Source organism: Mastacembelus armatus, unplaced genomic scaffold (assembly GCF_900324485.2).
Source record: "Mastacembelus armatus unplaced genomic scaffold, fMasArm1.2, whole genome shotgun sequence".
NCBI classification, from domain to species: Eukaryota; Metazoa; Chordata; class Actinopteri; order Synbranchiformes; family Mastacembelidae; genus Mastacembelus; species Mastacembelus armatus.
In genome coordinates, this window is record NW_022872919.1 from 160,925 (window position 1) to 175,815 (window position 14,891).

The window sequence follows — 14,891 nt, forward strand, 5'->3', positions numbered from 1 at the left end:
CCTTTATTTTTGCTCTTTTCTCTCAAATGACAGCAACTGCATTTGGCGATAACTTCCTCCATATGAAGTTTACAAAAGTGTCGGTAAACATTAAAGTGCAAAGAATTTGTTTGCCATTTACGGCATGTATCTTTTAAAGGTTCATGCTACAAGCACTCCAATGTAGGATCATCTGAAAGAATTCATCCACTCACTTACCTTTTCACTCCACCCACACAAATATACCCTACTGAAACAAAAACACCATCCAACTTTAATCACCGTCTATGGTTTCCAATCAAACGAACAGCTGACAGAAAGCCAAAGGTAAAAACATTGGCTGTTTGAACAGATAAGCCAGCCCCTATACCCTGTGGCTGCACAAAGAACAGCATGTTTAAAGTTGATAATAAAATTAAAAATAATAACAAGAAAAATGCAATAAAAAAACACACATTTTCACTGCAGAGAACAGTGTCTTCGTTTGCAATACAGTTCTTCATTTACGTTTTTGTTCAGTACAGGCTTCAATGGCCCCTTGCTGGTTTTAATTCATCTAAAGTTCAGTGCTTTTAGGACCTATTCAAAATGAGAATTCCTGATGAAGAATGTGTCCAAAAACACATTAGGCTCCCCGTCACAGGGATGTCATTGTCTCTTTTGTGCTATATCAGACAATTTCTGACATTAAAAATCCAACATGGAGGGTCGGGGGGTTGGACAATATGGCAAAGGGCCTAAGAGTTTTTATTATCATTTCTTCTACTGACTTCTGAGGACATTAGTGTTAGCTGCAAGCAAAGGCTCAAGCTTGCTCTGGATTGGCCAAGACTGGATTTACACAGCAACAGAAAAATCCCATTTTTAAACCTCATGTGGTTCCTCTCATGAGGATTGCTGTTCCACAATACTTCAGGTACTGTGCATGCCAAACAGGGTGGCAGTAAAAAGAGAAAAAAACTTCTGTTTCTGTGTAAACATAGCTTATGCATCAGGCATGTGTCCCAGAGGGGTGTCGGCCGGTCCCAGGAGCCGGTATTTCTCCTCTAGGGATGGTTCAGTGGTGCTGCCCTGCAGGTGGATCAATGGTTTGGTCTGCAACAGCACGCAACCTCTTCCCCGTCCTCGCCTCTCCTCTTGGTTTCTGCGATTGAAGATGTTTATTCTGTTGTCCAGCTCAGGACTGGCCTTTTCTGAGCCGGTAGGGCTGGGAAGCTTTAGGTTGACAGGGTCCACTGCCAGGCCCTTTTGAGCAAGACAGGAGTCCTCAGAGAGGGAGGAGAGTAGCTCCTGCACCACCATGCTGGGGTCCCTGCAGGGGTCCTGGCCTGAGAAGGAAGGAGGGCAGCAGAGTTGAGAGCTGTAGCTCAGACTGTGGTCCTGAACTGTGCTGTTGCTGCAGTCTGTCATAGACGAAGCGGGGGTGTGGCTACTCAGGCTGTGGGGTCGGGCCGTCAGGCTTCCACTGGACCGCGATATGCTGGTAGAGGCATCACTAAGAGTGCTGCCCACCCGCTCCATAGCAAGCATCAGGTTTGACTGGATGGGATTTGTGTTGGTGGGGAGGTGCACATCAATGGCCGCAGTGGTGATGACCCTGGTACCCAAACCAGAGGCCCCAGCATCTTGAAAGACATTGTACAAATTTAGAAAATGTCAGACAACACAGAAAAAAACAAATGAGCCTTTTACCTCATGTTATACACAACACACTGACGGTCGTATGAGCACAAACCTTTTAACCTGTGAATAAGTCATGATGCTGTCTTTGATAACGTCCTTATATTCATCCTGTAGATTTTCTAGTGTTGGTTAAATGTAGCAGCATATTTTGAGCACTGATTACACAAAGACCATCATAAGAAAAGAGTTAAGATTTTTGTCTAGCAAATACCAGGCTAACTAAGTATGTCCTGAGCTAATGTACCGTAAATATTTTCCCAGATTTCCCAGATCACTAAACCATCTGTAAACTTGGTGCAACACAAACCTACATTTTATACACGGCCAGATCTGTTTTGTCTGTCTTTCTTCTATGACCTATCACCTATAAAATCCTTAGATAGAAGCTGCTTTACTTAGTTCCTTACCACTGCTCACTTCACTGTAGTACTGGCTGATGTAGTTGTTCATGTCATCACGCACACCTGGATCTGAGTGTAAACAAAAGAACAAAAAGATTATTATTTCAAATTAAAACCCTGGATTTGAATAATTGTTTAACAACATCACGTCTGTCTCTGTGTTATTTCCAAAAGTACACTCACATTTATGTTTACTTCTTGTTCCAGTGTCTAACGTTTCCCTTATGTGTTGCCTTCTTTCAAACCACATTCCACATCATCTACTATCAAACCTTACAACAAGTAATAGGATTATTAAATATACCAAGAAAACCAAGTGTTTTTCATGCCTGCTGAGTCTGTCAAATTATGGACTAACATATCTGAAGACTTAAGATTAGGAACAATAACAATGACATTGTGATAAAACTTATATTCTTCTTTTAAATAAATAAATGTGCCCACTAACCCGGTTAGTCATTTTAGCTGCAAATGTAAGTTCGTGGAATAAATGTAATCCAGTCACTATCATACTGCTGTAAAACAAATGTACATATTATTCACTTCTTTAACTGTTAATAATCTGATTACCACACACTGTTTCCTCCTCACTACTACTTTATGAACAAACATTAACAGCCTCACAGGTGAAGTTATTTCTTTGCAGACCCATTAATCCACAACACACTGTGGAGTTGTGTGTATATCCTGTAATGGTTTGGATGCTCTGCTGTCCATGTCTTTTATAAAATATGTTAATCCATTAAATTCATTAATATGACAGTATAGTTACGGTTTTTAATGCACGTTTTGGTTGTTGAATTTTTAAAATAATATTTTTAAAATAGAATATTACTACTATCAGTCAGTGTTGCAGTGCATTAATGCCTTTTTTGTCCATAGGTACTTTGGTCCATTTCAGTATTAACAGTGCAAACTAGTCCAAATGGAAAGTATTTCTTATGTTTACAACAGAATATTGATAGAGATTACTTCTGCCCCAGGCCACAGGTGCATTATAAGCAAGTGGTCAGGATCTTGAGCTGCTACACTGTGCATTAGCTGCACCCCAGTGCACCAGAAATAAACTGGGGCAGGGACAGGGTGGGGTCGGTTTCAGAGATGAGGGAGAGTGGGAGCTCTTTGTTCAGGCTCTGATCCCTGCAGTCTAGCAGTCCTACGTATGCGTGGTGAACGGCTGCGATCGGCCGTGCTTTTCCGCTCGCTTGATTGGTCTTGAGCTCTCACTATCCGCTGGTTGAGTGCGAACCCAGAGTACCCTGAGTGCTAGCCCCTGTCCCCCGGGACATGCTGCCGACTCTGATGGGTAATTTCATTTATTTTTCAGTCTAAAATATTAATCCTTGAGCCACCCCTGGAGAGGAAGCATTGCACTCACTAAAACAAGACTGAGACAATCATTCCACAATTAATAACACATGAGTCTTAGGATAAAAGAATGGGCTGTCCAGCATGCATAAAAGGCTCTCTTCTGTCTGTGACAGTCCAGTTAGCAGGCTGTCATCTGTCTGTGGAAAAGGAGAGGTGACATGCTGAGGTCCTTTTAGTTCATATCTAAACTATCACTTTGATGGGTGAGGTATCACGCCTGTAACACAAGGGAAGTAGTATGAGTGTAGACCTGAGGAAATCTAGCCTAGAACTAGGTTGTTACTATTTTAGATGAAAAAATAGACTTTGAATTGATAACAGCTTCATTTCTGTATAGTCTATGATCCACAGGGGACTTTCAGACCTGAGTCTTTTGCTTGGTCCGTCCACAACTTTGACCCAGGCTGAAAAATCTTAGCAACTGAGGTTTGGCATTAATCATGAACATTCTTAGACCACGGACTCAGTGATTTTAGTGATCCCCTGATTTTTCTTCATTGTTGATTCCCAATTTCAGTTTGTTCAATTTAGTTTTCGAGTCACTTCTTACAAATCTAACTTTATTCTCATCAGGCTCAGCTGTGCTTTGTGCTAATTTACAAATGTTAGCATGAAATAAGACGGTGAACATGATTAATATTAAACCCCACTGAGCATGTTAATACTGTCGTTGTGAGCATCTTATGATGCTGAGATTAGTATTTACTGTAAAACCTCTGGTTCTGTGTAAGAAACACAGACCTGTTCAGTTTGGCTATAAACCCTCAGACACAGATCTTAGAACATGTTTTCCATGCACTTTTATAAACACAGTAGGGGAACTTGAAACTTTCCTTCTCTTTTATTGACGCAATAAATGTATTGTCCCTGTATTGTTGCAGGACTGAGTGTTCTGTCACTGCAGAAATGCATCAGAGTGAGAACTCTGCTGGCTGATCGATTAAATCTCATTGTCACTGGATGTTCTTTAAATCTACATGGTTTGGTACTTTAAGGTGGCAAAACCATCATTGTCCAGAGACAGTGATAATCTGACAGCACCCTTAGGTGACAGAGAACAAAGCACACTGAGACACTGTGTGCAATATAGGCCAGCATAAATAAAATTGACTTGATTTGAGTTTACCTGACTTCACTTGAGCTCTGTGGCCTAAGTGCTCACTCCAGTGACCATGTTTCTGCAAAAAGCTCCACTTGTTTCCCAGAGCCAGATTTCCCACTATGCCCTTGGGGTAATTTTGTGGCTGCTGTGAAGCCTCCTGGTGCCCTATTGTGGTTTGCAGGTGAAGGGGAACAGATGTTGACAGGAGCCCACTCTTCCTAACAAGGCCCAATGCACAGATCACTCTGTACCTCAAATAGCCCAAGTGGCACGGGCTGGTTCGGCCGGTCTCGCCATGAGGGGGGTAAGAGAGACAGTTGGGGCATGACAGATGCCCATGCAGCCTGACGTGGTGTCAGAGAACATGCTTCGGGATTAACCACATACTAAAAGCTTTTTTGCCCTCGCACTGATCCCAGAGCACCTGTGGTCAGATGGGTGTTGTGTGTAAGCACGGAGGGGGTAGGGGCCGGGCTTCAAAGATGCTCCAGGGCTTCTGCCCCAGATTAACTGAACACTGCTCTGGCATCAAGTTCACCTGATGTTACTGTTTGTGACTTTTTGCTCCACATATTTATGTACATACTTTATGGCGCACCTCTCTCGCTGCTTGTCAGGATGCTTTCTCAAGCAAACGTCCCATCTGGCATGCTATGTATTCAAATTAGCTCTATTTTAATGCCACGGGCTCTGTCTTGCTGTAGACGCACACATTTATTTAGTTGGTGACATTTCCCTCTGTCCATAAACACACAGCTTCAGACACTATACTATACCTGCAGTAGCACGGGTCTCCCTGGGGTTTCTCTGACCGCCCTCATCATCAGACTCCCCAGGATTCAAGCCTTCTACAACCTGAAAGCTCCTGCCCTGTTTTCCCCATATGTGGTGGATCTGCATGGCTGCTTCGCGTTCCGCTGCGAGGTCCAGGTCCTGCTGGGCCAAGTGGGCCCTTAGCTGCCTGATCTCAAACTAGATAAGGTTGAGTTTGGAACAAATATTGGGAATGTGAATTAAGAGAGAAAGTAAATAAGAGGGCAGATGAGGAGAGACATGAAGTAGGACGGGGAGATGGCATGAGAAAAAACAAGGTGAGGAGGAAAAAGGAAAGAAGAGAATCATCAGTGATCTGGTTAAACAACATGGATTTCTATGTTTCACAGGCAAATACATCACATATGTATATCTCAGCATGAATAAGAAAACGCTTTAACAGTCATTTTATTGTCTCTTGATGAAACAGATCAAATAAAACATCACGGTTAAACTGTTTTTAATATTACTCAGTTTTCAATCATTTGGAAGTAAATTTAGTAAGTAACATTTCACAGGCAGAGGGTTTGTATTACTCTACAATACTCTGCATTTATAATATAAGCCCACAGGATATAGTGTCACTTAAAGTGCACATTAAAACTGTACCAGTAAGGTAAAAAAAATGATATAAGCATAATTTTTGGATTTGATCGGGCCTGATTATTCCTTTATAATGATCTATTTATTTATTATCAATGTCTGGTCTTATTCATGAACTTAACTTGTCAACTGAAGGTGAAATCTCTACCAATATTGACTGTAGGCTGCATTTTGCACTATGGTACGGTGTGTGTGTGTGTGTGTGTGTGTGTGTGTGTGTGTGTGTGGTATCATGAATAGATATGTCGAAAGAAGGGACCTGTGTGTGAGGTACTGCTGCCCTCCTGTGGTGGGAGATGAACTGACAGTGTCCTAAGGATAACATGGATTTTAATGCAGCCTCAGTCAGATCACTAGTGTAGTAAAACCATCTAAGGTAAAACTAAATCTACAGGCATTTTATTTCAATGAATAGACTGATATCCAACCACACATTAACGATAAACTGACTATAAAGCAGTGACTCAACTTTATTACACAGGCTGTGAATACGTCTAACATTGTGTTCTACTTGGGTTCTGTTTTTTTTATTCACTGGGTTAAAAATGTGGCTGTAAAAAAATCATAATGGCTTTGCTCATCATGTAGTTTGTAGAGAAGTGGTGGATATTCAATAGAAACCATAACAGCAGCATGATCCTCTGTTTCTGTATGAGATTTACTGTATGTCACAGACACATTTTTCCTTTTTAATATTTCTGAATGCACAACCTCTCTCCAAGTCCCCATGCAGGATAAGGTTTTTGGGTGGTGTGTGTGTTGTAAATAAAAGTACATACTGCTTTGAAGACAAAATGACCCATAGTCTGACTGAGGATAATACATTTTTATTTTTTATTATTATTCTGTTATCTAACAAATTCATTTGTGGATGTGTGTGGGGGAAAGAAGATTGGATTTAAAGTTAAATTAAAACTTATTGAAATGTATTTACTGAGCGTTTAAACAGTTTTTTGTAATAATTCATAAAGGTCGCTTTAGTCTTTGATGCCAGAGTTTCTGAAGAGGACATTTGTTCAGAAAAGCTATAACTGACCCTGCAGTTTGGTTTCATCAGGTTCTGTGCTGTTTCAGAATAAACACATTCATTCACGCCAACAGACGCTGAGCAGAAAGTGTGTTTGTGTTCCTCAGGTACTCACGGCCTGTTCCTGGCAGATCTGAGTGAGACGCTCCAGCTGCTCCTCTCTCACAGCCTTGGTCTTCTCACACTGCTGGAGCTCCAGTTCCATCTCCACTTTGACTTGTAGCACATAAGCTAACATGAGAGAGGAGGGAGAGAGAGACAGGATAATAAAAAAAGAGGATAATCGGACACTAAATCTCATAGTTAGATGATTTTTAAAAGAGAGACAGGGAGAAAAGTTTGTTCAGAAAGACAGCTGGTTACAAGCTGGTCAGAAATCAGAACTCAAATGAAGGTCAGAGGTCAGTGCTGATGGACCATTAGTCTTTTGCTCCATAGATGTCTGTTAAACCTCCTTCATCACTGGTAACTAGTAACACAACACCTGTGTTGAATGAATCTACCGAGGTGCTGAAAAATGCTCAGACGCTTTGGTTCATGCTGACGTCAACATGTCACAAAGCTTCAGCAGATTTTCAGCCTTTAGTTAAACTGTGAACGTCTGACTTCACCTCGTCTAAAACGTCTGTGCAGACACCAAATGTAACTCAGCCAGGCTGCTTCTCTGACAGCAGTGTCGCTAACAGGAGCTGAGCTTCAGGGGTCAGCAACAGCATGTTGGTGCTCAAAGCTGCGTCGGGCACCAAGACTGGATATGGTTCTAGTTGCATATTCCTACTGAGCGTGTGGTCGCTCTCATGTTCTTGTTGACACAGTCTTCACTCTTTATTGATGAAGGACCACAGAGTCAACTTGACCTCCTTCCTGCTGCTGTGTAATACAGAAGCGCTTCCAGCGTCCATGTTCGTGATCTGTCTCATCAGTGTCATCACCTAATTGGTTGTTTTCTTTAACCAATGAATTTACTCCTGGTAAAATATAGAAAGTATAACATCAAATCACGAGAGGAAGCATTTGATCAGTCAGCAACTTATCCTCTTACATTCTGACTGCATGCTTTATTTGTACATGACACACTTTCTGGAGCAGGATGGGAAGGTGTACCTAAAATGGGATCCTGAGAGTACATTTGGATTGGCAGACAATCAGTCCTTCACACCTCTCTGCCATCACTTTTGTAAGTCAGCCACATGATCTCACACATGGTAAAGCTGAGTATCCCGATGGGGGGGGGGGGCTGCTCGACACCGAGAGGAGCATGACACAAGGTTTTTTTTTGGTGCTGATGGAGGCAGAACAAAGCACAAAGCCATCGCCACATGCTCCTCGTATTTATTTATAGTCACGCTGTTATACATGCAGTGTACGGCAAAATTGGGACATGGGATGAGGGCAGTCCAGTCAGGTTTCAAACAAGCATGAGAAGCTCAAACAGAAGTTCATTTTTTAGAGACACAATGTGCAATAACAGTATCTGTGTTGGTCAGCTTTGCTAATAGCTTACATTACAGAGGCCCATTCAAATCCCTGCTGCACAAACATGTGTCTGTTTCCCTGCATTTTAAAACTGATGTGGCATTTTTCTGACATCTGACTGTGTTTATAGGGACATTGTGTAAATCACAGTCCTGAAGGAGGCTTCACATTTGTGCCATGAGTTAAACAGAAGATGAAAGATAAGCTTTCATAATAAAATAATTCACGTACTTTCATTAGAGGTTCAGGTGCTTCACTGTGTGTTGATGAACCCTCAGAAATAGCAAACTGTTTTGTCAATTCATGTAGCAGCAAATCTTTTTCCTACAGTGGCTCTTTTTGCACTTTTGTTTTATGAAGGGTTGATATTTCCTTCTGATCTGTCACATTGCTAATAAGTCCAGCTTTGTTTTCACGTCCTCATGAATTCTGCAGCAGCTCACTCCCCTGTATTTACACTCCCATCAGACTGACACTAACATTGGCTCTTTATACGTCAAGCTAACTCTGCGAGAGACTCCATCGCTCTCCTCTGATAACCGAGCCGGTCCCTCAGCTGTACATTCATTGGTTCGAGTGTGATTTTTATTCCTCTGCGGTGTGTTGGCGCCTGTCTAACAACAAAACTCAATCACTCACAAATATCAAAGCCAACAGGTTGAGTTGTGCAGCAGGAAAATCGCAAGTTCATTCCCTGGAAACCAACGCTGCAGCTGCATGTTAAGAAGCAAAGTCCTCCTGCTGGAAATGTTGCAGCAGATCAAATCAGTGCTGCTGAAAACTGCACTGTCTTAAACCCTGATACAATGAATCATCTCATTATGACGTGTCCTTCATAGTTCAACATATCTGACGCATTAAAAACAGTGTACTTGTGATTGATTGTCTGATCTGTTCTAATCTTTATTAATTAATTGGATTAATAAGAATTCATTAATTAATTAGAAAGAGTTGAGTCTAGCTGAGCTAACCTGCTGTAAACGGACAGGTGTCACTGGGACCAATAATGTCCTCGTCATGTAACTGTCCTCCAGAAAGCAAAGCCAAACTTCTGCTTTAAGGGGGAAATATCGGTCTCACTGGACAAATTGCAAACCAAGTTCCTGTGCAGTCTGTGTGTTTCTGATCCTGCATGCAGTCAGAGGCCCCTGGTGAGGGCGACCTCTGAGCAGATATTGAACCGCTCCACATTAGCATAGGGGAGAACAACCACTATATTCATTATAGCTTCTCTGAATCTATTTAACAGGCTCCTTACAATCGATGCAAGTTAGAGTAGCCGAGTGGCAGCAATTTACTGTGAGGGATGATCAATGGCCATATCGCTCTGAATCGTAAATAATTTGTATAATCATAGAGAGAATGGGGTCATTTAGCTCTTTCAAGTCCAGTTGATTTTTATGGATCTGTGTCATCCTTTTGTCTTAAGAAAGATGGGGTGTTTCCTTAAGTGGCTCAATAAAAAGAATCAGTCTCACACACACGCCAATAAATTAGACCATTTTTAAGTGCACGGTTTTTTTTTTTTTTCCTGCCTCACCATCAATGATTCTCTTGATCCTCCAGATGCGTAGGGTGATGATGAGGCTGATGGCATCCCAGGGGCTGCTGGGCCCGTTGGCCACCGTGGACGCCACCATTGGGGCCAGGGACAGCACGATGACAGCACCATCAAACACCTGACGGGGTCATACACACAGGCACGCATGAAAAGAATCCAAATATGTGCATTTGTTGTTCTGCGCAATAACACCACTGCCAGTACCCTGCCCAACCCCCCAGGCCTGAGCTCCACTCTGTGCTGGTGATTTCCATAAGTCAGGATAACATGTAGGTTTTTCATGTTTGTATTTACAGTCGGGGTGTAAAGGTACACGTACACATGCGGTTTTTACAGACCTTTAGGTACAGGGCAGATGTGTACTGAATCTAAAACAGCAGCCTTTTCTTTTTCCACACAACCACACAGTAACAGACAAAGACGAGCAGATTTGACGAAAGCAACATGTCTGTGACAACAGCTCATACTTGCTTAAAAACAGGACCATGTGAATGTGAACATATTGCTGCTGCATGAAAAGCTGGAACAGTACAAACGATAATTCCTTTTCCTGGTAATTCAGACCAGGCCGAAGCAAAAACAAACATCAGCAACACTTTTAAAACAGCAAATCTACAAACATGTTCACGCTTAGAGAATACAGGTTTTAAACACATGCTGAAATTCCTTCTTGTCCACAGTGTAGCTGGAAATTCACACCAGCTCTATGTATTTTCCATCCATTCATTATCTATACCTGCTTATTCCTTAACCAGGGTCACAGGGATCTGCTGGAGCCTTCTATGTATTTTATTAATGTTTAAACTTTAAATAAAAAATGTATAAACTGTTTAAACAGTTTTATGTCTTGTATTTTTTTTTCCTTTACTGTACTGAAAATGAACCGAACTGTGATTTCTGAAGTGAAGTTTGTCTATACAGTAAACATGAAACTGTAGTTTAACTTAGCGTGATGACTGTAAACAGGGAGAAACAAAAAGATAATTAACACTTTACATTTTGTGGGTTTGGACTGTACAAGGGTCAAAACAGCCCGTAGTGGTTTTTGGAGGGGTTAGGCCTATGTGCCAAATCATTTCTTGGCCAGGAGGAGTCATTCTCTCACTGACGACAGGCGAGCACCTGCTGAGGCTCCAGAAAGTGATCTTTGCGATTTTATTATCTATGTAAAGAACTGGCCTGGCTGTTTCCAGTCTTACCAGACAGACATGAGACCAGTATCAATCTTCTCTAATTCTTGGGGAAAATGTTCATTTATACTTTTAAGTGTTAATGCTGAAAAAACAGGTATATAATAAACCAAGCAATTAAAAAATAAATCTCTGGAAAAGAAACCTTAAGATCCCATAAACACAATTACTGAAAAATACTAACCTCCACTTTGTTTTCTATGTAGTCCCAGATGCCGAGCACTACAATTCTGAAAACAGTCTGAGAAATAAATGCAAAGCGTTAAAATAGAAGGTGTGAGAAAGCTGATACATGTGATATTCTCCGTCTTTTGAGTTGTCCTCACATCCAATAACTTCTGACAGGTTTTGTGAACATAGACTTACAACTGCAAGATGGCCTGTGCAGTAGAGTTTTCTCCTTATGTCGAAGTACTGTAGAATAATAACTATGGAGGAATGCTTCTTTGGCCAGACTCAATAATTGAGGCCAAAAATAACAACAGCAAATTTATTTGATGAAGGCAAAATATGTTCCAGATTAAAAAAAGTAAATCTGTACATGCGCTTCATGTCCACTGACATATCACAGACACATTTCTTTGTTTTAATCCTCTAATTTAGTTCAGCTCCTTCCTAATGAAGCTATATCTGTAGCAAACAGTCCCCTGATATTGATCTTTCACCTACAGAAGTACAGCCTTGTAACCACCTATCAGATTCCACATTGTGCTCTGTTAATGCTGCAGGACCCTTTGTCGAGCAGAACCATTGATTTACAGTCCAATTAGCACGGGGCGTCATGTGCGACTGGTCCTAATCCATCATCGGCCATGCATGTTCAGTGCCGGTGTCAACTGAGATGTGCAGGAGCTCTAACCACGTGGTCAAATCCTCTGCTGTGATTGGTGCAAAGGGAGCAGCTGTTGATCAGCTACATCTACCTAAGAGCTGTGAGAGACTGTTTCTCCATAATGTCGGTGGGCGAGGTGTTTGGACGGATCATATCACTGTAACCCCATCCCCACTGCTCATTAAGCTCAGCTGTAATTATTGCTGCCGCTGGCTCACTGGTAATTAATGTTTGGTTTAGGGCATTGGGGCTGCGGCTGTCAGGGTAATTGGTTTGCACTGGAGTTGAGGCCTGTGGGCACATTTCCCCTCTTCATTCTCTTTCTCACAATTCCACTGTGATGATAAGAAATTATTTTATCAAACAATGGCTCCAATTTTATTAAGACTAATTACAATTATGGTTCAAACGATAGACATTTTGCCAGCCACCCAGCCTCCAGGCAGCATTTTGAAGCTAAAGCTAAATCCTGACTAGACGATAATGGAAATTAAATGGCAACCACCTACTTTTGTTCCCTCAGGCCCGCACCTTGTTTGCAGTTCTCAACAGAATCTACAGCTGAAGAAAGTTTGGCTTGGTCCAATTCAATCATACGTTAAAAAGAAATGTGTCAGCTGACGCAGCCAGAAAACCTGGGTCCTGGTGAAACCAGAGATGAGGTTTTCTCTTACCTCCGAAAAGAAGAGTGACAAGATGATAAGGCTGATCCAGTGGATGATGCTAGCAAACTGGAAAGCATTGGAAACTGTTGAGAGAAGAAACAAGACCAGTGTGAACCTGTTTTTAAAGAAGAGCTAACAAGAAGCAACAAACACAACAAAGCAGGCTGTTCCTGTAAAAACTGTTTCTACCCTCTGTGTGTTACAGTCCTGCTCCTGTACTTCACTCAGTATATAAATCTTCATATTCTGATATCCTGCCTGGATTCATTTCAAACTGCACCCATTTCACTCCTGAAGCTCCTTCCCTCCTTGACATTTTGTCCATCAGCATTTTTTACAATTTTCTATATGTCAGAGCTCATCCATTAATCCTCAGTGCCAGCCTGAATCTACCCATATCCCACTAATGTCTCCGTGCACTCTCCCGCCTCATTGCCGACTCTTGTGTTTGTCTTGTGGGACTGGAAGTCGACAAGTCGTCAGATTACACAGATCTGAAGTAGCTGGAGTCCTGCAGTCCCCGCAGCAAGCCTCAGGTGTCATCAGAACTGGATGCAGGCCAGTAATCAATGTGGATGTGTGCCTGCTGTCATTGACAAGAGACCTGGTTCATTATCACCTCTCTCCATCACTCTCCATCACAACCGTTTACCATCCAACTCCGCCTGCTCCTCTGTGACTGGCAAGACTCCACTCAGCAGTAAAGGGAAGAGTGGACACTGAATGTTTAGTATAGACAGAAGCATTCAGGTGTTTTACTGAGGTAAAGCAGCAGTAAAATCATCTAAACATATTCTGCAACACATAAATTACTAAAGCACAGAAGTACCATCAGCAAAAGACATTTAACGTATTAAGAGAATTGTCACCACTGTGCCTGAAGTCTTATCATATAATATGATTATAATATATTATCATATTTAACATTAGCTGATTGTTTCTGACCAAACAGGATCATCCAGAAGGACACGATGGGACATTGCATCAACAAAAGCAAAAGTAAAAATCTGCGGGGAAATTTTCTTTTTGTAGAAAAATAAATGCACAAAGTAGCATGAAGAGAAAATCCTTTTCAGTAAGAGCTAGTATGGAATAACTAAAGCATCAGTGGCAGATGACAATGAAGCAAAGTGTTTCTAAAACAGCCTGAGCTGTGATGTACTCTTTCTTATATCTCCTTATGTCAGCAAAGATTAACCCTTTCACCTTGACTGTGGGTTTAAAAACATGCCCATGCAGATATATGATAAATAAAAATAACTCTAATGACAATTAGATTTCTGAGAATAAATGCTGCAGGTGCAGAAAAGTCTCAGTGGAGTTTAGTAAGAGTCAGTTTAATGTTCAAGGACACTACAGCTTGTAACTCCCACTGCTCCACTGGAGCTGCAGCTGAATGTGGCACTGGATGCCTTGGCAGGTGTTTCACCAGTGTCACATGGTGCATTGCTGGAGAAGAACATGCATGCTCAGCAAATCTTTGCCTGATTAAAAATAAATAAATAAATAAATAAAGGAGAAAATAAATGCAGACTGTTTACATTGTAGGAGTTTGGTGTCTATGAGCAGCTCCAGCGACAGGAAAAGCACCACCAGGACGACACAGGCCACCAGGACACAGTTGAAGCCGGCACTGAGCAGACAGACCTGCCACAGGGCCACGCGATGGCCGCAGCATGGCTTCAGCCAGTTAGACCTAAAGACCAAAGAACACCATCAGATTTTTATTTAGAGGTTTGTGTTAGTGTGGGTTGTTTTTCTGTATTTATGTTGCTTACATGTTGTACATGTCAGCTGGGCTCAAACACAATTAATACATTGATAAAAAAACATCTAGTCCTAAACAAAGCAGAACTAAAGGTTAATAAAGGAGGTACAGACTAGAGGTGAATAGTTCTATCACTGCTGTACAGCACAGACAGAAACAGGAAGTTCTGAGCAGTATTTGAGGGATGGATGTGGACGTCTGAACTCCCGGGCATGGCCAACAGGGGGCGGTAGTTTGCATTGAGGCTAGAATCTCAGCATCGTTTGGTGGTGAGAGACAGTGCTGACAGACAGAGGGACAGTGAAGGTCTGTGAACTAGTGACTTGACCATCAGCTGCAGGTTTGACTGGAATACTGATGGACCCTTTTTTACACGGCAATGAACAGAGTCACTGTAGAGGACGAGGCTTAGAAGGGAAG

At 41.8% G+C, this 14,891-nt stretch overlaps 1 protein-coding gene across 1 annotated transcript in view; it reads right to left on the reverse strand.

Moving 5' to 3' along the window:
- Nucleotides 1-963: 963 nt before the first annotated feature.
- The window catches only part of LOC113121312 (transmembrane protein 266-like), a 40,242-nt gene continuing 26,314 nt past the window's right edge, over nt 964-14,891 (reverse strand). Inside the window, exons 3-10 of the mRNA XM_033325110.1 lie at nt 14,245-14,399; nt 12,713-12,786; nt 11,391-11,447; nt 9,996-10,134; nt 7,095-7,210; nt 5,313-5,508; nt 2,070-2,132; nt 964-1,604 (exon numbers count right to left, since the gene is read on the reverse strand). Of these exons, the coding sequence (XP_033181001.1) occupies nt 964-1,604; nt 2,070-2,132; nt 5,313-5,508; nt 7,095-7,210; nt 9,996-10,134; nt 11,391-11,447; nt 12,713-12,786; nt 14,245-14,399 (1,441 nt within the window). The remainder of the gene's footprint in view (nt 1,605-2,069; nt 2,133-5,312; nt 5,509-7,094; nt 7,211-9,995; nt 10,135-11,390; nt 11,448-12,712; nt 12,787-14,244; nt 14,400-14,891) is intronic.